The following is a 24,829-nucleotide window of genomic DNA, read 5'->3' as shown; positions in this document are numbered from 1 at the left end:
TAGCTTGAAAGGGCTAATTGTGGAATCCTGGAGCTGGGGAGCACCCAGTTGTCTCACATAGGAGACAACGAAGGCTCTGGAAGGGGAAATCAATCACCCCAGGTCACGTGGCAAGTCGAAGCAGCCCTGGACTCATGAATTCATAGATGTTAGGGTCAGAAAGGACTTCAAAGATCATTTAGTTCAACCTTTTCATCCCACAGAGGAGGGGAATGAAGCCATAAGGATTAAGTAATTTACTCAAGATCACATAGCAATGTGGTCGAGGAGAAAAAGTTATATCCAAGGTCTCATGACTCCCAGGCCAGGGCTCTTAGGTCCCTTCCAGCTTTTGAATTCTGTGATTCTACCCCTATATCTATAGCAGTGGGCACATTTCCCTCCATGCCCTGGCTTGATGAGGGTCTAGAGTTGGAAGCCTCTCCCATGTTCTTATTCTCTTTTTGAGGACTGCTAGTTGGGCATGAAGGCAGCTAGGTGGCCCAGTGGATAGAGCACCAGGCCTGGAATCAGGAAGACTCATCTTCCTGAGTTCAAATACAGTCTCAAACGCTTCTTAGCTATGTGACCCTGGGCAAGTCACTTAATCTGTTTTCCTCAGTTTCCTTATCTGTAAAAAAAATGAGCTGGAAAAGGAAATGGCAAACCACTCCAGTCTCTTTGCCAAAAAAACAACCACCACCCCAAATAGAGTCACAAAGAGTCAGATGCAACTGAATGAGAACAAGGTAGGCATGAGTATAAGAGTGTGAGCTGTGGGGATGGGAGTGAAATATAGCAGGAGGTCTCCTGGAACAAGCTACTTGGAGACAGGCAAATGGATGAGGTGACCCCAATCTGTAGAGATGAGTTCTAACAGATGATGTCCATTCTCAGCATCAAGTTAGCTTGGGGTCTAAGGGAAAGGGAGGGATGCAGAAGCTTTGGGGGCTAGAGCAGGAAAGAATTTTAGAGCTCATCTAGCCTAACCTCTGTATGTTACAGGGGAACAAACTGCAGGCCAGAGAGGTTCACCCACTTTCCTGAAGTCACACTTAGAGTTAGTGGCAGAGCCAGGAATCAAAGCAAGGTCTCCATATCCAGCGCACTTTTCTTCATTCCTAGATTCTCAGGAGACTGATAATAAGCAAGTGGAGTCTTGGATTATTAGTCTTAAGTCTTGTAAATTTCCGTAACATCAGACCTTCACCCCACTTCCATGTTGCTGGGTAGGGACCAAAGACAAGAAAGATTTGGTTTTCAGATAGACTGCGGGGGTTTGAGGCTTCTCAGTGCTACAGCCCTCTCTTTGATAGTACAGAAGCACAAACATTACTACATCAATCCATGTATGTCCAGGCCAGCTCTCTATTGACTATTCCATGCCGTCTCCTAAGGAAGATAGTACAAGGATTATTGTCCCCATTTTTCAGAGGAGTAAATTGAGGTTCAGAGGACTAAAGGAACTTGTGGGTGGCCATACACAGCTGGTGGGTATTGGAGCTGGGATTCAATCTCAGGTTTCTTACCCCAAGTCCAGGGCTGTTCCCAGATCATCGCACAGTGGCTCATGGAGAGGAAGTCAGCCTGTCAGCCTTTTACCCCTTCCTGACTCTTCTCCCTTGCAGGTGGGGAACACAGCCCTCATCGTATTCGTGAGCTACTTTGGGAGCCGGGTCCACCGGCCCCGTCTGATTGGCCTTGGAGCTCTTCTAGTCGCGGTGGCAGGGCTCCTCATGAGCCTTCCCCACTTCATCGCTGAGCCCTATCGTTATGACCACGTTGACATTGGTGAGGGAGCCTGGAACCAGACCGTTGGGAGCCTATGGGGATATGTCACCCAGTTGATGGAACATAAAGTTCTTATGAGGAGTAGTGAGAAAGAAGTCTGGAAAAATGGAGAAATATTAAATTCTAGTGAGCCTTGAATGCCAAGCTAATGAATTCTCTAGGTAATGGGGCGGGGGTACTAAATGTTCTGGACAGGCTAGTAACAAGGGCAGACTTATCCTTTTAGAAGATTTATTTTGGCAAGTCTTTGAAAGATGGATTAGAGAGGGAAGAGATTGAAGGATGGTAGAGACTAGCTAGGAGGCCAGACAAGAGGTTATGAGATCCTGAATTAGGCTGAATTGTCAGCATGAGTGGAGCTGTTAACTCGATGACAAGATGAGAGATGTTTTGGAGGTAGAATCAACAAGATTTGGAAAGTGACTGGGTGAAGAAGGGGAGGGGAGGGAAAGGAAAGAATCAAAGACAATTCTAAGAGTCGAAGTCTGGGTGTCTAGGAGGATAGTGGTTTGCCACGCAAACATAAGCAAGTTGGAAGGAGAAAAAGGTTTAGATGGAAAGATAAGTTCCAGGAACCTGTTAAGGCGAGTGGCCATTGGAGCACCTGGGTGAAGGGGTACAACAGGCAATTGACATGTGGAAGAGGAGCTATAGAGTTAGTGGTCCTTGACAAACCAAGGACGTTCTATTTGATCATGAAGGTGATAAGAGTTTATCAAATAGGAGGCGTGATATGGTCAGACCTGGGATTTAGGAGGATCAGTCTGATAGCTGAGTGGAGGCCCGAGGCCCAGAGACAGCATAAAACAGTATGAGCAGTATAACAACCAGTCTTATCCCTGTATCTTCTTTTGGAAGAGGATGGATCTGAGTGGAAAAGACTTTAGAAAGAGAAACCAACCAAAAGGCTACTACCAGAAACCATAAAATGCTTCAGGGAACTCACATGAGGATAAGGACTGCTCATAGGTATTGCATTTGATAATTAGGGGCTCATTGTTGACCTCTGATCAGGCTGTGGAGTGGTGCAGTCTAACACCAGAGTACAGGGGATTGAGGAGTGAGGAGGGCATGAGGAAATGGAGTCAACAAGTGTAGATGATGCTTTCTACAACTTTGATGGGGAAAGGAAGAAGAAGGAGGTGTTGGTAGCTTGGTGGTAGTAGCAGAAAAGGTATCCGAAGTATTGAAGAAAGGGTATGTTTAATGCAATGAAAAGATGCTTACAGGCAAAGGGAAAGGGTCCAGTAATAAGAGAAAGAGAGAGAGAGAGAGATCAATGATTCATGAGAAAGAGGAGATGGTCATTGGAGCATGGTCCTAAAGGAGATGAGATCAAAAATTTAAGGAATTTTTAAAAATTTAAAGCCAGAAGGGCCATCTAGTCCAATATCTTGTTATTTTTTTCACATGAGAAAACTGAGGTCCAAAGACAAGTGACTTATTCAAAGTCACATTGTAAGTTAGAAACAGAGCCAAGAACCAGCATCGTCAGATCTAATGATACTACAGTGGAGGAATGGGACTTCGTCCTGTGAAACTGGAGGACAGATAGAGAAATGGGTGAGGACGCAGAGAAGTTTTGAGGCATAGAAAAGGGGAACTGAGGAAGTTTGTATGGCTTGGATCTTCTCAGTTAGGGTCTATTATGCAAAGTCTTGTACTTCAGCTCCAAATATTACCATTGTGAAGAAAGTCGAGTCAACAGGCATGTATCAAGCACCTAGTATGTGTCGGATGCCATGCTAAGTGCTGGAATACTAAGAACAGTAAAGATAGGTGGGTGGGTGGATGGATGGATATATGAATGAATGGATGAATAAATGAATGGATAAATAAATGACCCTTCCTGTCAAGGAAGGATCAGTAATAGAAGAGATAACATGCAAACAACTATGTATATACAACATATGGACAGGTAAAATGGGAGGTAATCTCAGAAGGAAGGCACTAAGATTAAGGAAGACTGAAAAAAACTTTTTGCAGAAGATGAGATTTTAGCTGAGACTTGAAGGAAGCCAGGGAAACCTGGAAGTGGAGCTGAAGAGGAAGACTATTCCAGAAATGGGGAACAGCCAATGAAAACGCCCAGAGTTGGGAGGTGGAGTGTCTAGTTGAAGGAAAAACAAGGAGACCATTGACACTGGATTACCAAGAACATGGAAGGGAGAGAGTGTAAAGTGCAAGAAGATTGGAAAGGTAGGAAGGGGCTAGGTTATAAAGTGCTTTAAAAGACTTCCTATTTGATCCTGGAAGTAATAAGGAGCCACTGGAGTCTATTGAATAGGGGGTGTGACATGGTCAGCCTTGAACTTCAGGAAGATCAATTTGAGAGCTGATTGGAAGATGTTCTAGAGTTGATGCAGGAAGGCCAATTAGAAGGCTATTGCAGTAGTCCAGGTGTGAGGTGATGAGCACCTGCACCAGGTGACAGGGTCAGGAAAGAAGGAAGTGTATATAAAAATGTTTCCAAGGTAGGATAGACAGAGATATAGCAGAGTGAGAGAGTGAGAGGTTAATGATGCTTCCTAGGCTGTGAGGCTGGGTGACTGGAAGGATGGTTGTACCCTCAACAATACTAATGAAGTCAGTAAGAGGGGAAGGTTTGAGGGAAAAGAGAATAAGTTCAGTTTTGGACATATCGAGTTTAAGAAATCTGCTAGCTATCCAGTTCAAGCTGCCCAATGAGCACTGGAGATGCAAGACTAGGAGTCAGGAAAGACTCCTTGGACATGGACTGGACATGCGGATTTGAGAATCATCTGCATAGAGATGGAAGCTGATGAGATACTCAAAGGAAACAGTATAAAAGAAGAGAGGAGGGGCAGCTAGGTGGTACAGTGAGCAGATCATCGGCCATGGAGTTAGGAGGACCTGAGTTCAAATCCGGCCTCAGACACATGACACACTTACTAGTTGTGTGACCTTGGGCAAGTCATTTAACCCCAATTGCCCTGCCTTCCCCCTGCAAAAAAAAAAAAAAGAAAAAGAAGAGAGGAGGGCTCAGGATAGAGTCTTGGAAAGGTTATGATTCTACAGGGTAAACAAAAATGCATAAATACAATTGTAGAGCTGGAAAGACCCTAGAATGTAGAAGGTCAGAGCTGGGAGGGACCTTGGAGGTCATCTAGTCCAATGCTTTCATTGTATAGCCCAAAGAAACTTGGGCCCACAGACATTAAGGGGTGCACCCAAAGTCATGGGGAAGTGAGTAACAGGGTAAGGATTCTCTCTTTTCCACTCTTCCCCAGTGCATCCTGGCAAGGGCATGGAACAATACAGCACATGGTGTATCAGAACTGGAAGGGAGCTTGGAGCAGAGGCTGTAGAGTTTCAGAGCTGGAAGGAGCTCTGAATCTAAATCCAAGGTTTTTAGAGGAGGAAACTAAAGCCCCAGGAGATAAAGGAAAGGCATACACAAGTAATAACAGAGCTGGGATTTGAACCCAAATCCAGTCATTGAAATTCAATATTTTTATTATCAACATGGTCTCCCTGAAATAAATGGCCTGATTTGTGTGTGTGTGTGTGTAAACAAGAGTCTTAAAAAGTTTGTTTGCCAAATATTTGCAGCTTGTATGAGGTGAGCAAATATTATTGACTGTCTTCGTTGAGGGTGTGCTTTTATTATACAGGGAAGATGTGTCCTGGAATAAACTCTAAATAAACCCCAAAATGAAGGTAAAGGGTATAAATTTGAACTCAAGAGGGAAAAGGCAGTCCAATCCAGTAGTTTAGGAATTATTAAAGTTTAGAAGGGGCCTCAGACACCGTCTAGTCAAACTCTGCCTTTTTATAGAGGAAGAAACTGAAGCACAGGAAGTTAGTAACCGATTTGGTCAGGGCTAGAGGGACCTTAGAGACCATCTAGTCCAGCAGTTCTTAACCTTTTTTATGCCATGGATCTGTCTTCCAGGAGTCTGGGGAAGCCTCTGAACCCCTTCTCCAGAATAATGTTTTTAAATGCATAAAATAAAAATACACAGGATTTATAATATTAAAATAGTTACAAATATTTTTTAAAAGTAAGTTCATGGCCCTCAGGTAAAGAATTCCTGATTCTAGTCCAGCTCCCTGCATTTTAAGGCCCAGAGAGGGGAGATAATTTGTCTAAGTTCACACAGGCAGTAAATAGAAGTGAGATTAGAACCCAGATGCTCTTGTTCTTAATTCAGTGCTATGGTTGTTTAGGTCAATGTTCTTTCCTCTCTACACCATGAGGTGGGAAGGAGGCGGGGGCAGAGGCCAGAATACAGCAGAGGGACTGACCTAGGGGTAATAAATGAGCTGAGTATGACTGATCTCTGTGGTGACTTTCCCTACATCACCATTTACCTGTTCCTCCTGTTTCCACAGACCTGCCTCAGGATTCTGCTTCTTCCTTATGCTTGCTGCCGCAGGCCCCAGCACTGGCCCTGGCCTCTGCCTCAGTCTCAACCCCAAACAATAGCAGCTGTGCCTCACACTCGGAGGGCCCACAGATGGCGGTGGTGGGGCTCATGTTCCTGGCACAGACCCTGCTTGGTGTGGCTGCCGTGCCCATCCAGCCCTTTGGAATCTCCTACATCGATGACTTTGCTCACCCCAGCAACTCTCCCTTCTACTTAGGTAAGAGTCAAACATGGTATCCTTAGCCAGGACCCTGGGAATCTGGGAGATGGAATTAGGGATTGGGGCTAGTGTGAGGTTTACAAATAAGATTATGAATGACGCTGGTGTTAGAGTTAGTTTCGGGATTAAAGGTTAAAGGTGAGAATGAGTTTTAAATTGCATTTGTTAGGACTGGATTAGGACTTGGATACGATATTCAGATAGGGTTTCGATTTGGAGGCAGAGTTAAAGGTACATTTAGATTTGGGGCTAGGTTAAAGGATTTGGACTGAGGTTGGGGTTTCAGTTCAATTTTGACTTGGGGCTGGCTTAGAGTTGGGGTTAACATTAGTAGAGCAGTTGGGGTTAAGGGTTAGGATTAGGGCAAAAGGGTGATATTAATGTTAGAACTGGGTTGGATTCATTTTGATTAATTTTTTTGGTTTTGTTTTTTGTTTTTTTGGCAGGGCAATTGGGGTTAAGTGACTTGCCCAAGGTCACACAGCTAGTAAGTGTGTCAAGTGTCTGAGGTCACATTTGAACTCAGGTCCTCCTGACTCCAGGGCCGGTGCTGTACTCACTGCACCTTCTAGCTGCCCTGATTCATTTTGGAATTAGGTTCATGGTGGTTCTTAGGTATGGCTGCAGTGGTATTGGGATGAGAGTTAGGTGTTAAGACTGGATTTTCAACTGGGGAAGCAGCTAGGTTGCACAGTGGATAGATGCCTGGACATGGAAGAGGAAAAGAACTGAGTACATATCCTGCCTGAGACAATTACTAGCTGTGTGAGGCCGAACAAGTCACTTAACGTCTATCTGCCTCAATTTTCTCATCTGTAAAATGGAGATAATATTGTCAGTTATTATGAGAATAAAATTAAATAATATTTGCACACCTTAAAGAACTATATAAATGCTAGCTATAGCTGTTGCTATTTACCATTGAGGTTGAGATGTGCAGGAATTGGAACTAAGATTGGAGGTAAGTTTTAGGATTCCGTTTTGGGTTGGGGTTAGGGTTGGACTAAGGGTAGGGTTTGTGGTTGTGTTTGGATTGCGATTAGGACAGGGCTCAAAATTGAGATTTCCATTAATCTTATCACTGGTTAAAGGATAGCCTTGAGCTTAGGGCTAAGAGAGCATCTAAGAGCTTTCCTTGTCCAGGCAATGGGTGTGGAGGGAGGAGAACCTTAGCTTTTGTCTGATCAAAACAAGAAGCTTTTCTAGAGGTGGTAAGGGCATGTTCTGACACTGAGTCATTGGAAAGAAGTGACTTGATCCCACTGCCTGATAATAAAGTGATGGACTTAAGGTGCAGAATGAGAAATACATATTTTTTGACGTGGCCAGTGTAGGAATTTCTTTTGCTTGACTCACAAGCATTTTATTTTTCTTGTTTTTTCTTTCTCAATGAGGGAAGTGGTAGGGGGATTTCATTGAAAATAATATTTTTTTTTGGTAATGAAAGAAATGGCTTAGTAGAAAGTATGGAAGAGCATTTGGGTTGCTTGGCTTGGATTTGAGTATTGGGCTATCTGAAGGTAGATTAGGCTGACTCAGGACATTGTGAATTCCCCATTACTGGAGGTCTTCAAAGAGAGAATGGGTGGTTACTCATCAAGAACACTTATAGAAGGAATTCCTATTTGGGTACAGGCTAGAACAAGGGTCATCTGAGATCTCTTCCAACTCAGAGATTCTGTGAGGCTTTGGGAGAATGAGAAGTATGTGTCACAGCCCTGGCTGAGAAGTCCTGGGCTATGCCTTGACCCAAGATTTTATGCCATGAACAGGGATCCTGTTTGCTGTGACTCTCATTGGACCAGGGTTGGCCTATGGGCTTGGAGGCCTCATGCTGAGGTTTTATGTGGATATTGATCGGATGCCCGAAGGTGAGTTCCCCTTTCTCTAATTATCCCCTTCCTCAACATCCTTTGACTGCTGGAAATGGAGGGGAGGAGGGAAGAGAAGGGAGGGCATGATAATCCCAGAGATCCAGAAACAACATGGAACAAGACTAGTGGGGCATTACAACCGGTTTTATTGGAGCATCCAATTGATTTTGTCTACTCTGAAGGCCCAGCTCTGTGCTAGGAACCATGGGGGAAGACAAAAGGAAACAATCCTTATTCTGAAGTTTCATTTTTTTGTACTTGTTTCCCTAATGCCTAGCGCACTACCAAAAACATAATAGGTGCTTAATAAATGCTTGTTGATTGGTTTAGGAAAATTTGAGGAGAGAGAGAGATTGATTGATTTCAGTGGGGGAAGTGGAGGCAGGGAGGGAGGGAAGGGAGGGTTGGCTCTCTGGCAATGACTTAGTTTTGTGGAAAGAGTGGTTTATACATCTTAAAACAATGTAGAAAAAGCGGCCCTGCTGTTACTATTCTTTTAGTTCAAAGGAGAAACTGAAGCCTCAAGAAAATGATTCTGGATCTTTCAAAGGGGGAAACAGGATACCCAGACACTAAGTCCCTAGGCTTTCCTGGAGTCAGGAAAGGGATGGGTGGAGCAATGAGGTGCAGTACCGAGAAGCCTCACTCAGTTTTCGAGCTGCCCAGATGTGTTTCTGGCCTGTGGTGGCAACTTCCTAAAACCAGAGGCTTAGCACTTCAGTGAGTCTTGGCTTCTAGGGAGCCACTGAAGGGGCCACCCCCACCCCAGGATACACAAGGAACCTCAGGGAAAGGAAGGGGCAATGAGGGCTGCAGCCTTCACTATTGGCTCATTTTTTTTTTAACTTTTGTTGTTTAGTTGACAGGTATTTATTTTCTCTCCCTCCCACCTTCTCCTTTCATTTTGAAAAAGAAAAAGGAAAACAAAATTCTTATGACAAAACCACAATGAAGCCAAACAAATTCCCACATTGGCCAGGCCCAAAAATATGTTTCATTCTGCGTCCTGAGTCTATCAGCTGCCTCTCTGTCAGGAGATGGGAAGCTTGCTTCATCATCAGTCCTCTTGGGCCTCGGCCTGATTTCACATTACTCCCCTTCATATATTCTGTTACTGGCAAATCATTTTACTCTACGTTCCCCAACTTGGTCCTGCCCCTTCCTCAGTCCCATTTATGCAAACAAGTCCCCTAGGGCAGGGATGCAGTCTCCTCATTTCTCCCTGTCAGGAGTGCTGGGCTCCCTGCAAGGCCCAGCTCAGGTGCTCTGATTTCCAGGAAGTCTTCCCTGAGTTTCCACCTCTCTCTTTCCTCACATTTCCTTTGGGCTCCTTTCCTGGATCTCTCCTTTCCCCTTTTCACAGTCCACCTTGTATCCTAGTTACTTACATAATTCTTGTATCACTCTCCAAACCCTCACTCCCATATGGCCTCAATACACTCCCTGTTAGTTTGTAAAACATGAGGTCAGGGACCATGTCATACTCACCATTGTCTTGCCATTTCCTCAGTGCCTCCTCAAAACTTTGGGCCCCAGGGCCAAATCTCTCAGCCTTGTTTGATCTCTTCCTAAAGCCTAACTTAAAACTCCTAGGGATGACTTTCCTAGCCCTTTGATTTGCTGTGCTCCCTGGGTTCAGAGACCCGCTACCCTCTATCCTTAATTACCTTCCTTCCTTCCCCTGCTGCTACCACAAGACCTGGGTTCAAGCATCTGCTCACTTCAGAAAGTGCCCACTATGTCAGAGGGACAATGCTAGCTTCTGGGGTTGCAAAGGTATATGACTGAAACAGCATCTGCCCTCAAGTAGATTTTACTCTGGCTGCACTCCCCACTCCCACTCTGGACCACAAGCTCATATTTTCAAGGTTTATTTGTGTTTCCCCTTACAAAGGAGAAAAAAAAAAGAATGTGCACATTCAGAGACAATGGCCCCTATCTCTGATTGCTTGAAATTTTCAAAGCCTTTTAAGGGAGGGAGGTGGTCTTACTGCCCTTTTACAGATGAGACAACGGAAACTCAGAGCAGTTCCTAAGATTCATCGATTGCGTAGGATTTAGGCCTGGGAAAGGGCCATGGCTCTCAATTAGTCCAAACCCTTTATTTCACAGAGGGCAATGAGCCCTTTGGGGGGAGAAAAAGCAATTGAACTGAGATCCCACAGTTGCAAGTAGGAATCTGTCCATCAACAAGACTTTATTGGTGCTTACTATGTGCCAGGCACAGTATGAAGCAGGAAGGGGGGCAGGGAAGAGAAGATGCGATGGAAAACAAGAAAACAGCCCCTGCCCTTGAGGACCTTATAGTCTAATGAGCAGAGGTGGTTTTTAAACCCAGGCCTACTGGCTCTGAACCCAGTGCCTTCTTTGCTTTTTCCAGAAATCTCACACACACACACACACACACACACACACACACACACACATGTGTATGCGTATATGTACGCATACACAATATATTGATACACACCAATTACATACGTACATGTACACAAACACACAGACACATACTATATACATGTGTGCATTGTACGTGTTATAGATGTATATGTGTATGCACATGTATAAACATCCAGCTTCCTGGCCTGCTGCCTTGAATTTCATTTAAACTCTTCTGTTTATTTCTTGTGATAAGACACCTCACCTAACTTCTCTGCAGATTTGGGGAGGAGGTCTATGTGTATGGAATGCTGAATATAGTGTCAGGTTGGTTTTTTTCTTAGTTTGTTTATTTTTAGTTTTTGACATTCACTTCCATAAGTTTTAAATTTTCTCCCCCTCCTTCCCCCCTCCCTCTCCAAGACAGCCTGCAGTCTGATATAGGCTCTGCATATACATTCCTATTAAACACATTTTCACATTAGTCATGTTGTATGGAAGAATCATAATGAATGGGAGAAACCATGAGAAAATCATGGGATCATAGCTTTAGAGCTGGAGGGGACCCCAGAAGCCTTCCAACATGATCCCCATTTTACAGATGAGGAAAGAGGTTCAGAGAATAGAAGGGACTTACTTACTTAAGGTCACATTGCTATTATGTGGCAGAGCAAGGTCTGAAGGCCTGATTCTAAGCCCAACTGCCAGCACATAAACTTCATAATTTATTCTTTAACTTAGGTTTCTTAGGCTTGGTTAAGTGCTCTAACCTGGAAACCCCTCACCACAAAGATCTGCCCGCTCCCCTTCCTGACCCAGAAAGGTGTTCTTGCATCCCAGAACAATTAATTGTTATTAGGCCATTTTGTTTCTCTAGGCCAAACTCATTGGGCCATTTTATAAGACCAGGCTCACTCTCAACCGGGAACCAAGTGTCTTTGTCAATGTCATTCTCTGGTTGGTTGTTTCACCCTCATTTTTTCCTAATTCCTAGCTGTCTAACTTTCTTTCCCTCCCTCCAAGGGAGACAGTAGAGTATTAATTTAAAAAAATACTGGATTTAAAGGTGGAGGAAGTGGCTTTGAATCTTGGCTTTGCTACTTACTACCTATGTGAGCTAGGGATAATCATTCCCCCCCACCCTTCCCACCTCAGTTTTCCCATTTGTGACATATTGGGGTTAATGGTCTCTAAAGTTCTTTCCTGTCCTAAATCCTGGAAAGCCTTCTACCTTGAGCTCCAAGGTGCTGTGATCCAGGCAGAAAAGAATGGGCTTTGTGGGCCTGAATCTGAATGTCATAGACACTCATAGGAGGAAGAGATTGGCTGGTGTAGCTAGGATAAGCCATTGCTTGCAGAGGATGAGTGCCTATGCCCTATGGGGTGGGGGGGTGATTCCCACCCTCCCCATGAAACAGCTTCCCAGCTTGCTGCCTTGTTTGAACTAATATGATTATCTCTTGTGAGTAGACACCTCCCCCAACTCCTCTGCAGATTTTGGGAAGGGAGGAGGGGAGGAAGGTCTTTGTGTGTTGAATATGTTATCTGATTTTATTTTTTGACATACTGATTGGTTTTGCTGATTTCTTTCTCATTTCCTCTTTTTAAAACTTCTGTTTTAAGAGATGACTCTTTGAGAGAGGTAAGGGAATAAATTAATAAATAAAATATTTATTAAGCATTTACTATGTGCAAAGCACTGTGGGGACACACATAGAAAAATAGGACGGTCCCTACTCTCAAGGAACTCATGGTCTAATGGGGGAGATAATACATATGCACAGTTTCAGCCGCAAGTGAGATGGAAAAGTCCCATGGTCCTTAGGGTGCAGGAACAAAACAAATGGTATTGCATCTTCTTTAATATCAATTCCACTGATAAAAATCACTTCCTTTTCTGATGTGGAGACATCTGACAGTGCCAAGGCCTCTGCTGGCAAGAACTTTACTTTCTGGGTCTTCAGAAGCTGGGGGTGGTAGCCTCTGCATGAGTGGTTGCCAGGCTGCATCTCCAGGATGATGGCTAAGGGTGCTAGGCTAGAAACACTGCCATTCCAAAGGCTCTTGGGATGGATACAAGTGGAAGTTTACGTGATTTAAAGACATTGATAAAAAAAATTTTTTGGAGGGGTTAAGTGACTTGCCCAAGGTCACACAATTAGTAAGTGTCAAGTGTCTGAGGCCAGATTTGAACTCAGGTCCTCCTGACTCCAGAGCTGGTGCTCTATTCACTGTGCCACCTAGATGCCCCCCTCCCAATTTTTTTTTAACTCTATCTCTCTGCATTAATTGGAACAGGGATAAAACTAGAAAGAGGATTTAAACTGAGTCTCTGAGTTGGAAGTTAGAGGCCATCTATTCCAATACCTCCCTGAATACAAGTGGGAGATTGACATTGACAAGGAAGCTTCCTTATTGAGTGAGAGTAAGATTGGGCTAGAACAGGAGTCAGCAAATGCCCCTGCCTTCTGCTTGTTTTTCTCTGGCCCACTGTGAGTAAATTTTGGGGGAAAAAAACCAGCCCTGAGAACTGCTCATCCAGCCTTGCTGGGGGATCATGTGCCCTCCTGCCCATTCTGTTTTTGGAGACCTCTAATTACTAGGAAATGCTCAGAGAGACTGGAAGGGAGGAGGGTTACACTGTACCCAACCCTGGGCTTTAAGCTTTGCTGAGCTACATCAGCTTCCTGAGGATTCTAGCTTTCCCTTTACATTTGTGCCCAGTGCTTCCTCCCTTACTCATTCTGAAGCCCTGGTTGAGTCTCACTAACATCCTAACCTCCCCGGTCCCTGGGTTCATCTGGCTCCCTGGTCTCAGGATGAGTAGCCCCTGGTCTGGCATGACAATGACTTTCCCCCTTCTGCTCCTTTCATCAGCGCAATAGAATACCAATGCCTGGTGCCTCCCCCCCTTCCCTTACCACATCCTAGGGATCTTATTTACAAAGGAAAGGAGAATATATAAATTTAGAAATAATACACCAGGGGAAGGGAAGGAGACATCAGTATAGCATCATAGGCTTTTGGAACTGCAAGGAACTTCAGACAACATATGGTCCTACCCTCTCATTTTACAGATAGGAAAACTGAGGTTCAGAGAGATTGAGATCTAATGCCTAAGGTCACACAGCTGGAATTGGTGGATTCAGAACTTGAGCCCAGGCCTTCTGACTCTAAATTCAGAGCTTTTTCTGCTATATACCATGTGCACAAAAGATTTCTGCCCAGCTTAACTATGCAGTTTATTAGTTTGTCCTAACAGAGGGGGTAATCAGAGTATAAGATTTGCTATCAGAAGTCCTGAGTTCAAGTGCTGGCTTTGCCACTGACTGGCTGTGTGACCTTTAGCAAGGCTCTTTACTACTCTCTTCTTCCCTCATCTGTAAAATGGGGCTAGTGATACTTTCATTGCTCCATTAAGGTTGCTGAGTGTTGCACTGGATAGAGTGCCATACTGGGGTCAGGAGGACCTAAATTCAAATCTGGTCTCAGCACTTTAGCCATATGACCCTGGGAAAGTCACTTAACCCTGTTTGCTTCAGTTTCCTCATTTGTAAAATGAGCTGGAGGAGGAAATGGCAAACCGCTCCAGTGTCTTTGCCAAGAAAACTCCAAATGGGGTCACAAAGAGTCAGATACGACTGAACAACAACAAACTCTCTACAAAGACACGAATTGATACAAGGCTAGTTTTTCTGGATCCCATATTGAGAGGTCCAGGATAGTGATGCTTATAAAAAGGAATCAGGGGATAGTAGAAAGAGTTCTGGATTTGGCAGATATTTCCTAGCTGTGTGACCTTGGACAGACAATTCACCTTATCTCTCTAGGATTTAGTTTCCTCGTCTCTGAAAAAACCTTGTAAAACCCTTTCCAAATGCCCTGTATGTTACAGAAGGTTCCCGAAGCCTGCTTGTGGTATGGTATGAAGGCTGCCACAAAATTATCCCTTCCAAGTTGAAACAGCTATCAATGGAGCTCCCTGTCCTCTCTCCAGATCAGACCTCACCGGGAGCACTATGTTCAGTTCTGATGCCACAAGAGAGGAAAGACAGGGCAATTGGGGTTAAGTGACTTGCCCAAGGTCACACAGCTAGTAAGTGTGTTAAGTGTACGAGGCTGGATTTGAACTCAGGTCCTCCTGACTCCAGGGCCAGTGCTCTACTTACTGTGTCACCTGGCTGCCCCGGGGTTGATTTTTCAAAAAAAAATCTAAACCCTGGACTTTACATTCATCACTTATATGTCACATTGAATTCAGTACTGAAAAAAACAAAGTGTATCCTAAGTGCTTTAAGATTTTTATAAAGCACTTGCCTTATGATAGCCCTGTATAGTAGGTAGTGAAAGTACTACTGCCTCCATTTTACAGATGAGAAAACTGAGGCTCAGAAAGACTGAATTGTCCAAGGTCCAGCAGCTGACAAGCAGCAGAGCGGGAACTCAAAACCAAGTGTTCCGAGTCCAAACCCAAAGCTCTTTCCACTGTGCCACACGAAGGAACATTGAAGAGTCAGTCCATTGTTCCAAGCTGTTCAGAACTTCCGAGGTCTCGATTCTGTCACCTCATATATCATTTGTCCCTCCCAGCTTTTGTGTCATCCCCAAGCTCCAACGCCATCTCTGCATCCATCCAAATCGTTGATAAAAATGCTGAATAGAACAGAGCCAAGGACAGAGCCTTGTGATGTTCCCCTGGAGGTTTATTGCCTCCAGAATAGTTTTAATAGTTCTTTTTGTTGTCATTGGCCCTCCTCCCAAGCCCAGAATCCTTCTGGATGCTTACATTCCTAGCCTGATTCTTCTAGAACTGTGCTCTTTCCTATCCATCCTTGGGTTACTTACTTACTTACATCTCCCCGAATGACTTTTAAAAATCTAAGTGGGTCATGGGATTTGGAGCTTGGAGGAACTCTAGCGATGATCAATTCCAACCCCCTCATCTTTTATAAATGAGGAGACAGCTGCTCAGAGAGCTCAAATTACTTGCCCAAGGTCACACAGCCAGGAAGGAGCAGAGCGAAGATTCCAACCCAGGCCCTTCAACTCCAAAACAGAGCCACCACCCCACTCCCTCTCCATCAGTTTTCTATGCATTCACATCTTAGGGTAACCCCCTCCTTCTTCATTAATATAATTTATGCTTACACTTGTTAAATTTTACTCTTGAGAAGTTCCCATCCTTCAGAGACCAACTTCCCCTGTAAGTCATTAAACCAGAGGTTCTGAGCCTACCTGTCTTTTCTCTGAACACTCTAATCTGCTCTCAAAAGCTTTAGGCTGCATGTCACGGTATGCCATGCTTCCCCCTCTCTATCTGTCTCTGGGATGGAGTGGTCACTGTCTCCCAGGGTTCCCTCTAATTTCTACCTCAGTAGCCACTTCCTCCTTGTTGGTCAGGCTCAGGTTAAGAATAGCACTTCCCCCTCCCTGCCATCTTCCTTCTGAAGGAAGAAATCATAATTGAGGCAAATCAAGAATTTATCAGTTGGTCTGCTGTCAGCGTAGGGCTCTGGTGCATGGTGCCTGGATAACCGAAGGCCCCTCTCACTACTATATACCATCTCCTGGCTGGTTGTTATGGGCTTCTGGAAATCATCAAACTGTATCCTCCCCCTCTCCCAGCCCTCCCCAATCAGGTTTTCTGTAGTACACAGTGCCACAATGATTTTCATGTATCGCTTCTGTTTCACCATTTTTATTTTCCTCTTCCATAATAGAACATAGATTCTTCTAATAGACTATGTGGGCAGCTAGGTGGAGCAGTGGCTAGAGCACCGGAGTCAGGAAGACCTGAGTTCCAATCTGGGCTCAGACATTTACTAGCTGTGTGACTCTGGACAAGTCACTTAACCCTGTTTGCCTCAGTTTCCTCATCTGTAAAATGATCTGGAGAAGGAAATGACAAATCCCTGCATTATCTGTGCTGAGAAAACCCCAAATGGAGTCACAAAGAGTCAGATACAACTGAATGACAACAATAAACTTTAGAATATAGAAGGTCCAAGCTGACAGGGACCATCATTAGAAATAATAAAAATAATAAATAGCAGTAATTAGTATTTATATAATGCTTTAAATTTTTCAGAGCTGAGAGAGACCTTACTTAGAACAGAGAATGTAAGAGCTGGAAAGGGAGCCTAGAGTACAGAATGGCAGAGCTGGCAGGAAGCTTGGAACATAGGATATCACACAATCATAGATTTAAATCTAGAAGCAACATCAGAGGATATCTAAGCCAAACCCCTCAGCATACAGATGAGGAAACTGAGGCATACACAGGTTAAGTCATTGGTCCAAGGTTGCACAGTTACTTATGTCGGTGGCAGAGCCAAGATGGCAGCCCCAAAGATCTTAGCGCACAGAAAGTTAGAGTGGGAAGTGACCTTGAAAGATCATAGTCCAGCCTGGTCATTTAAAGATGAAGTAACACAGACCCTGGGGGAAGTGATTTGTGTAAGGATGTAGAGCTAGTAAGAGTGAAGTTAGCCTTTTAACTTGTGTCTCCTGGTTGTTGGTCTAGGGCTCTTTTCACACACATTTTCCTTCCATATTCTCATTGGCCCCACACCCCCACCTGAAGCAGGTGAGGTGGTTATCCCTAATTTAAAGAAAAGGAGACTGAGCCTAATGTGATTGGATTTGCCCAGGGTCATGCAGTCAGCTCCAAGGTCTCTGAGGGGGATCATCAAAAGTGAAAGCAGGAAAGTATTCATGGGAATAAAGGATCCAGAGTAGGAAGAGACTGATTTGTTTAGTCCAATCTCATTATTTTCAGAGGAGAAAAATTAGGCCCAGAGAAAGGGAATGACTCGAACATGATCTATGTAAACAAGAATGAGGCTCCTCTGGCTCCAAATGGATTCGTCTCCCTTCACCATGGCACCCCCATGTACTCAGTTGGCTCTGGTTTCTTTTTCAGGAGGCATCTCCCTGACTCCAAAGGACCCACGCTGGGTGGGTGCCTGGTGGCTGGGCTTCTTGGTCTCTGCTGGTGCTGTGACCTTGACTGCTCTCCCTTATTTCTTCTTTCCCCGGGAGATGCCAAAGGAGGAGCAGGAGCTTGGTTTCCGGAAACGGGTCTTACCTTCGCTGGATGACAAAGTAAGGGCCCCTGGTGCTAGAGATACTACCCCCTACATCTCTTCTGCTCCTATGTGGAAGGTCCTCTTTCAAGGCAAAAGCAGGGTCAAGGATGGAGTTCTGTGGCACTTCACTAGAGATATCTTGCTCCCAAACAAAGCTAAAAGCAAAAAGAAAAGTCATTTTTGAAGTTCATGAAATTCTGGCTGGGAAGGGAGAGGAAAGAAAACAGAGGGCTGTAGGAGACAAAGCTCAGGGCCTGCTCTTCATCACCTCCCATTTCCAATTAATTATACTTCCCTGGGGTCCCACCATGCTTGAGAACTTACTTCCATTAGGCTTTTGGTATATGTGGCATACTGTTATTTGGAGCTGGGGGCAGGGTTGTGTTTAATGAAGACTCTAAGCTCTAACATTCAGAGCCCTTTCCTATCCTTTTAGGCCTGTGTCAGATGTCACAGGCCCCTGACAAATTGCAGAGGCATCATAGGGTCATAGGATTAGAATTTATGGGAACCTTTGAGATCATCTAGACCAGAGATGTCCAACTCCTAGCCCATGCCTCAAGACTCTGGAGTGGGCCTGAACCAGATTAAAAAGGAAAAGTATTTAACAAAACAAATGTAAATACAATGGAAAATAGCATTAGTTTGTGGTTTTCTAAGTCAATATGCAGAATCCGTTTCTATTTCAATTTGATGCCACTGAGAACCCCTTACCCTTATTTTATGTGGGGTTAGGGTGGGACTGAAGACCAGGGAGAGTAAGTGTCCTGCCCATGGTCACACAAGGAAAAGACTGGAGAAAAGGGAGATCAGTAATTGTAGAACTAGAGAATTGCAATGGTCTGCACAAGAGGGCTTGAATTAGGGTGAGTGAAGAGGAAGCAGATAAATCCAAGGCATCTGATAGAGACTGCCAGAAGTAATGAGAAACAGGAAGTAGGAAGACAGGAGAGGAGCTCTTTATGTGAGGGAAGAGCTTGATTTGAGGGTTGGGAGGCAAGTCAGATACAACGTATTCTTCTGCGTGTCTCTGTTTCTAGACAGTGGGGAGAGGGGCCCCAAGGGTGGGGTAGGCTTGAGGGAGGTGATCCCTCAGATAGATCCTAATTCAGACTGCCCTCCTTCTGGCCTAACTCACAAGAGATGGAGGAGAAAAATCGAAAAGAATGACACTCAAGTCCCATTTTTCGAGTGCTCTGATGTGTTGGCACAGCCCTGAACCCAGCAGTTGAGTGGTCGGTGTGTCCCTTTGGGACAAGCCCAGCCTGGGATCCGTTATATTTCAGTAGCACAGCTAGCCTTCAGTAAAGCATGTCAAATTCCTGGGGCTCCAGCTCCTTCTTAGAACCGGCCATGGGGCGCTTGCCCTTCTCTACTGTATTTTCTAAACTTCCACTTGGATCTCTAAACTCCCACTGAAGGGCCCTGATCCTGCTTCTCTTCCTGAGTTCAGAGACCTGCCAGATTCATTTGTACATCTCACAATCCCAGGCTCACCATTGGCCAACTAAAAAGCCTGATGGTATGATGGCAGAGCGGACTGAGGGGGAGGACAAGTGTTCTACCCGCATCATAATGTAATCGACAGCCAGCTAATTTTGCCTTCTCCATCCCACCCCAGCTATGCCCCTTACTCAGTGCTTCTCAGTGACAATCAGGTTTATAGCTAGAAGGGATTGTAGAGACCACCGAGTTCAACCGTCTCCCATTTCACAGATGAGGCAAAGAAAAATGAAGCAACTTGCCCAGGGTCACATGCAGCTTAAGTGTCTGAGGAAAAATCTGGACCAAAGACTCCACATCTAATACCCAAGTATGTTATGGAGCTGAAGGACAGCAGAAAAACCACTGACCTGGAGATTCAGAGTCCTAGGGTTAAGTCTAGCCATGTGACCTTGGGCATGGCTTAGCCCACTCTGGGCTTCTGTTTCCCCATCTGTAAAACGTGGAGATTGAAGCAGGTGATCTCCAATGTCCCTTCTAGCTTTGCTCTTTTAATACTGGTCTTTTGTTGTTGTTTGGTCGTTTTCCGTTGGGTCCAACCCTTTGTTTTCCCATTTGGGGTTTTCTTGGCAAATATACTGGAGTGATTTGCCATTTCCTTCTGCAGCTCATTTTACAGATGAGGAAACCAAGGCAAACAGAGTGAAGTGACTTGTTCAGGGTCACACAGCTAGTAAGTTTCTGAGGCTGGATATGAATTCACGAAAATGAGTCTTCCTGACTTGGGAGTCCTCAAACCAGCTACCAGTCCCAGTTTCTAAAACACTTGCTGTCTATGTGACTTCAGACAAGTCATTTAACCTTCTCTGGGCCTCAGTAAAATGGGTCTAATAACACTAGCACTCCCTACCATCCGGAGTTGTTGTTCGAGCACTCCATGAACTTGAAAACACTGCTGCTGACCCTACCTCCAGCCGGCATGCTAAGCAGTGCCTTGCTGTTTATGTTGTCACTCTGTTATACGGCTCTAAGTTTCTATGGCAATTCCTCTCAAACGCTGTGACTCAGCGTATCTAAAACTCTGAGTCAAAGATTCTTTGAACGATATAGTTTGTCTGCTGCCAACCCTTCCCAGTTCCTGGCTTCATCCTGTTAACAGTTTGAAAACCCCAGAATGGCTGTAGAGAACATGGAGCTCTGCTTCCCTCTCCCTCCTGCAATAAATATTGATGTGGGTGGAATTGTTCCTCAGCCTCTCCTGAGTGCTGACTTGGCTGCCTATGTTTTCATTATCTCCTGCCTGCCCTGGCCCTACCTCCTTCCCTCCCTTCTCCAGCTGCTGATCGTGAATCAGATGGATGGCCCTGGGCAAAGCAAGAGAAGGGGACCTGATGGAAGCAGGCACTGGAAATCAGGGAGGTCCCTGGGAATGAAATCTTCACCTTGGGGGAGCAGAGGGGAGCAGCCTAACCCAGAGAAATATGAGGGCTGAGGAAGGGGTACAGTATATGGAGAATCATAGAATGCTAAATCACAGAATTTTCAGACTTTAGATTCATAGAAAATAGAACCTGAGAAAGGAGCCCCTAGGTGGTGCTAGGCCTGGAGTCAGGAAGACTCATCTTCCTGCATTCAAATCTGGCCTCAGACACTTACTAGCTGTTTGACCCTGGGCAAGTCACATAACCCCATTTGCCTCAGTTTCCCTATCTGTAAAATGAGCTAGAGAAGGAGATGGCAAACCACTCTAGTATCTTTGCCAAGACAATCCCAGATGGAATCAAGAGTCAGACACAGCTGACTAAAAAAACCTAAAACAAACAAACAAAAACCTAAACAGCAAAGAACCTGAGAATCAAAAAAGAAAATCAAAGAATCATACAATCAGTCAGTCAGCTAGCATTTATTAAGGGCCTACTATGTGTCAGGCACTATTCTAAGCCCTAGGCATACAGAAAAAGGGCAAAAACCCCATACTCTGAAGCTAACAGTCTAATGGGACAGATAATATACATGCAACTATGTACAAATATACAAACAAGATCTAGACAGGATCTTGAGGGTGGTGTCCAAGGGAAGGCACAAAGATTAAGGGGGACTGGTGGCATTTTAGCTGAAACTTGCAGAATTCTAGGAGACAGAAAAGAGAATGTTGCAGGAATAGAGACAGCCAGTGAAAACACTCAAGAGTTGAGATAGGGGATATCTTCTTCTATGAATAGCAAGGAAGCCAGTGAGGGGTTGGGGAAGGGATGTAGGGAGAATAAAGTACAAGAAGACTAGGAAAGGAGGGAGGGGGCCAGGCCATGAAGGGCTTTAGAAGTCAAATGGAGAATTTCATATTTGATCCTAGAGGTAATTGGGAGCCCATTATTGACTATGGAAGGCGGGGAGGTGATATGGTTAGATTCAGCTAAAGTTGGCAAAACCAAGGCTCCTTTCGTTCCTATCATTGGGGTATATTATTCAGTTTAATTTAATCCAATAAACATTTACTAAATGCCAATTGTATGCCATGTACCTAGGGGCATCTAGGTGGTGTAGTGGATAGAGTGGCAGGGCTGAAGTCAGGAAGACTCATCTTAGCTATATGACCCTGGGCAAGTTACTGAACCCTCTGCCTCAGTTTCCTCACCTGTAAAATGAGCTCGATAAGGAAATGGGAAACCATTCCAGTATCTTTGCTGAGAAAACCCCAAATGGGGTGATGAAGAGTCAGACAATGACTGAAATGACTCAACAACAAAACTGTTTGCCAGGCTCTGTGTCGGGCAGTGGGAATACAAAGACAAAAATGGAAGCAGTCCCTGCCCTCTGGGAGTTTATGTTCTACTTGGAGGGGAAACAATTTGAGCAAGGAAAGTAAATACAAGGTCTGTCTAGGAAGAATGAACTGACAGTTGAGTGGGTGCAGATGAGGGCTGGGACCCACCCACCCCATAACCAGAGAATCAGGGAACCTCTGAGCGGGAAGGAGATTCAGTGACCGTTTAACCCAGCCTGTTCCTGAATAGGGATCCCTTCCACGATATCCTCAAAAAGTGCTCATCCAGACTCTGCTTGAAGATCAGGCAAATTTTTAAAAATATATATATGCACTAAAAAGAATGGGGCTAGGGACAGACCACTGAGATACTCCATTGAAGACAAACCTCTCCCAGTAGCATCTATTTCATCAATGGCTCTTATTTGGGTGTTGTCACTCACCTAATTCTGTGTCCCTTCTTATGGTTGATTAATAGACAAACAGATAGACAGACAGACATATAGTTAGATAGATAGATGGACAGACAGACGGATGGACTGACAAACAGACAGGTAGATAGATGGATAGATGGATGGATAGACGGACAGACGGACAGACAGACAGATGGATAGACAGATAAATAGATAGATGGATCGATGGATACATGGACAGACAGATGGACGGATGGACGGACTGACGGATGGACTGACAGACAGACACAGACAGACAGACAGATAGATGGATGGACGGATAGACAGACAGATGGATGGACTGACAGACAGACAGACAGACAGATAGATAGATAGATGATAAAGCATTTATTAAGTACTTACCATGTATCCAGCACTGTGATACATTGTGCTTATCACTAAAGATACAGAAACAACCAAGAAAAGCCCAACCCCTCAAAGATCTTACATTTCTTAGGGGAAGACCACACATACAGGGGATCTGGAAAGGAAGGAAAATGGGAAAAGAGGAGGACAATATCTCCCTGGGGGGCAGGATGAGGAAATGGGCCAGGAAGTGTCACAGAGGCCTAGGCTCAGGTGAGATAAGGGGAAAATTCACCCGTCTAAGTATGATAACGAGGGATGGAGTACAAGTTTCCAATGAGATGGAGATAGTTGGAGAGTAAGGCCGTATTAAGGAAATGATCAGGAAGCAACATGGAGGCCTGGGCTTTAGCAAGTGTGAGGCTAGTGTATGCAGCTTTACTTGATGCCTTGTTGAAATATCCAGTTCTTCTCTTCTCCTGGCTGAACATCCTCAATTCTAAACTTCATGTGAACTGAATGAATAAAGCTTTTATTAAGTGCTTACTTTGTTAAAAGCCCCGTGCTGAGTACTGGAAATGTAGAAATGATGTTCTCCATCTTGGGGAAGATGACATGTATAGAAAGTTTCAGCTGCAAGTCAAATAGAATTATCCTGTAGTCCTTAGGGTGAGGCAGCACGACAGGCAGTAATACCTCCTCTTTAATGGCATCTCTATGGATACAATCCTCTGCCTCTGATGTTGAACCATCTGACAGTGCTAAGAATGTCGGTGACAAGAACTCTCTTTTCTGGCTCTTCAGCAGATGTGACTGTAGCTCCCGAAGGAGCAGTTGCCAGGCTGCGTCTCCATCGGGTTCTCCTCCCCGGATGATGACTGTGAGAGTGATGCTAGAAGCGGGACAGGTGGCCCAAGGAGGACAGCCTCTCCCTAGGCTTGGATGGTTTTTTGCCTATTGGTGGCAGCTGATCAGCAGTTGTTCCTAGCAGTGATAAGGAAGGAGGGCCCCTCCTCCACAATGATTTCCCCCCTCAGTGATGTCAGAGGAGGCTGGACTGGAAGCAGGTCCAGCAGTTTGGGGGACGCTGCTATGCCTCCTGCATTGCCCTCAGGGTGCTCCTATAGTCTTAGAAGTGGATAGGACCTTAGAGGTCGTATAGTGAAACTCTCTCATTTTACAGAGGAAGAACTGAGGCCCAGAGAGGTGAGATGAGGTGTCAGTAGTTACACAGATGATTGCCTTCCTCTGGTTAAACTCCAGCTTTTCATTATTCTTCCTAAAATGTTCCCAAGCTAAACACAGAATTCCAGATTGGGTTGAATTAGGGCAGAGGACAGTGAGACTGTCATCTTCCCTATGAACTCTAGACTTCTGAAATTCATGCAGCCTAGGATTACGTGGGGGGTTTGGCTACCACATCAAATGGTTAACTTATCAGAATCCTGGAGGAGACAAAGCTGGGGTTGGAACCTGATTGGGGATTCCTAGAATATTAAAGACAGATCTACCACTGATTTACTGAGTCACCTTGGATATGACATTTTCCCATTCTGGGCCTTGGTTTTCTCATCTGTAACAAAAGATCTCTTCCAACGCTGATGCTCTATGTTTTGTGATCCTATCTAGCTCCATGTTCTTTATTCCACCCCCTCCCTCCCAAGTCCAACATTCTATGCTTTAAAGTACTTCTTAAGTCTAACATTTTGTGTTCTACATTACATGGGCCCTTTGGGCCTTAATATTCAATGTTCTAAGGGTCCGTTCACCTCAGACAGTCTACGTTCTAGGATTCTTCACTTTATTCCTTCTCAAGTCTAGCCTTTGAAATGAGGAAGTATACAGGAAAACATGGTTTTACTCACCCCTGATTCAGTTCTACATCTGTCAGCATCATGTCTCTGGAGAGGAAGCTCTAATTAACTTCCCTAGCCCTGCTGACCTAGGCATACTGGGCCCAGATGGGGATCCTGGAAGCCTGGTAGGAGCGATGGTGCAATCTTTCCTGTTTCGAGTTCTATTAACCAGAAGCCTCAGAAATAGAATGGGGAGACAACAAAGTTCATCGCACATTAGATAATCATGAAGCAGCAAGGATAGAAGGGACCCCAAAGTTGAATTCAATCCATTTCAATAAGCATT

The 24,829-nt window shown here is 44.7% G+C and overlaps 1 protein-coding gene across 1 annotated transcript in view; it reads left to right on the top strand.

Annotated features, from left to right (window-relative positions):
- The window catches only part of SLCO2B1 (solute carrier organic anion transporter family member 2B1), an 88,063-nt gene that overhangs the window by 28,321 nt on the left and 34,913 nt on the right, over positions 1–24,829 (top strand). Inside the window, exons 5-8 of the mRNA XM_036745934.1 lie at positions 1,608–1,770; positions 6,127–6,378; positions 8,154–8,252; positions 17,557–17,738. Coding sequence (XP_036601829.1) covers positions 1,608–1,770; positions 6,127–6,378; positions 8,154–8,252; positions 17,557–17,738 — 696 coding nt within the window. The remainder of the gene's footprint in view (positions 1–1,607; positions 1,771–6,126; positions 6,379–8,153; positions 8,253–17,556; positions 17,739–24,829) is intronic.

This window comes from Trichosurus vulpecula, chromosome 2 (assembly GCF_011100635.1).
Source record: "Trichosurus vulpecula isolate mTriVul1 chromosome 2, mTriVul1.pri, whole genome shotgun sequence".
In the NCBI taxonomy this organism is placed as follows: domain Eukaryota; kingdom Metazoa; phylum Chordata; class Mammalia; order Diprotodontia; family Phalangeridae; genus Trichosurus; species Trichosurus vulpecula.
Note: the sequence above shows the minus strand (reverse complement) of the source record. Positions and strands in the feature narration are given on the sequence as shown.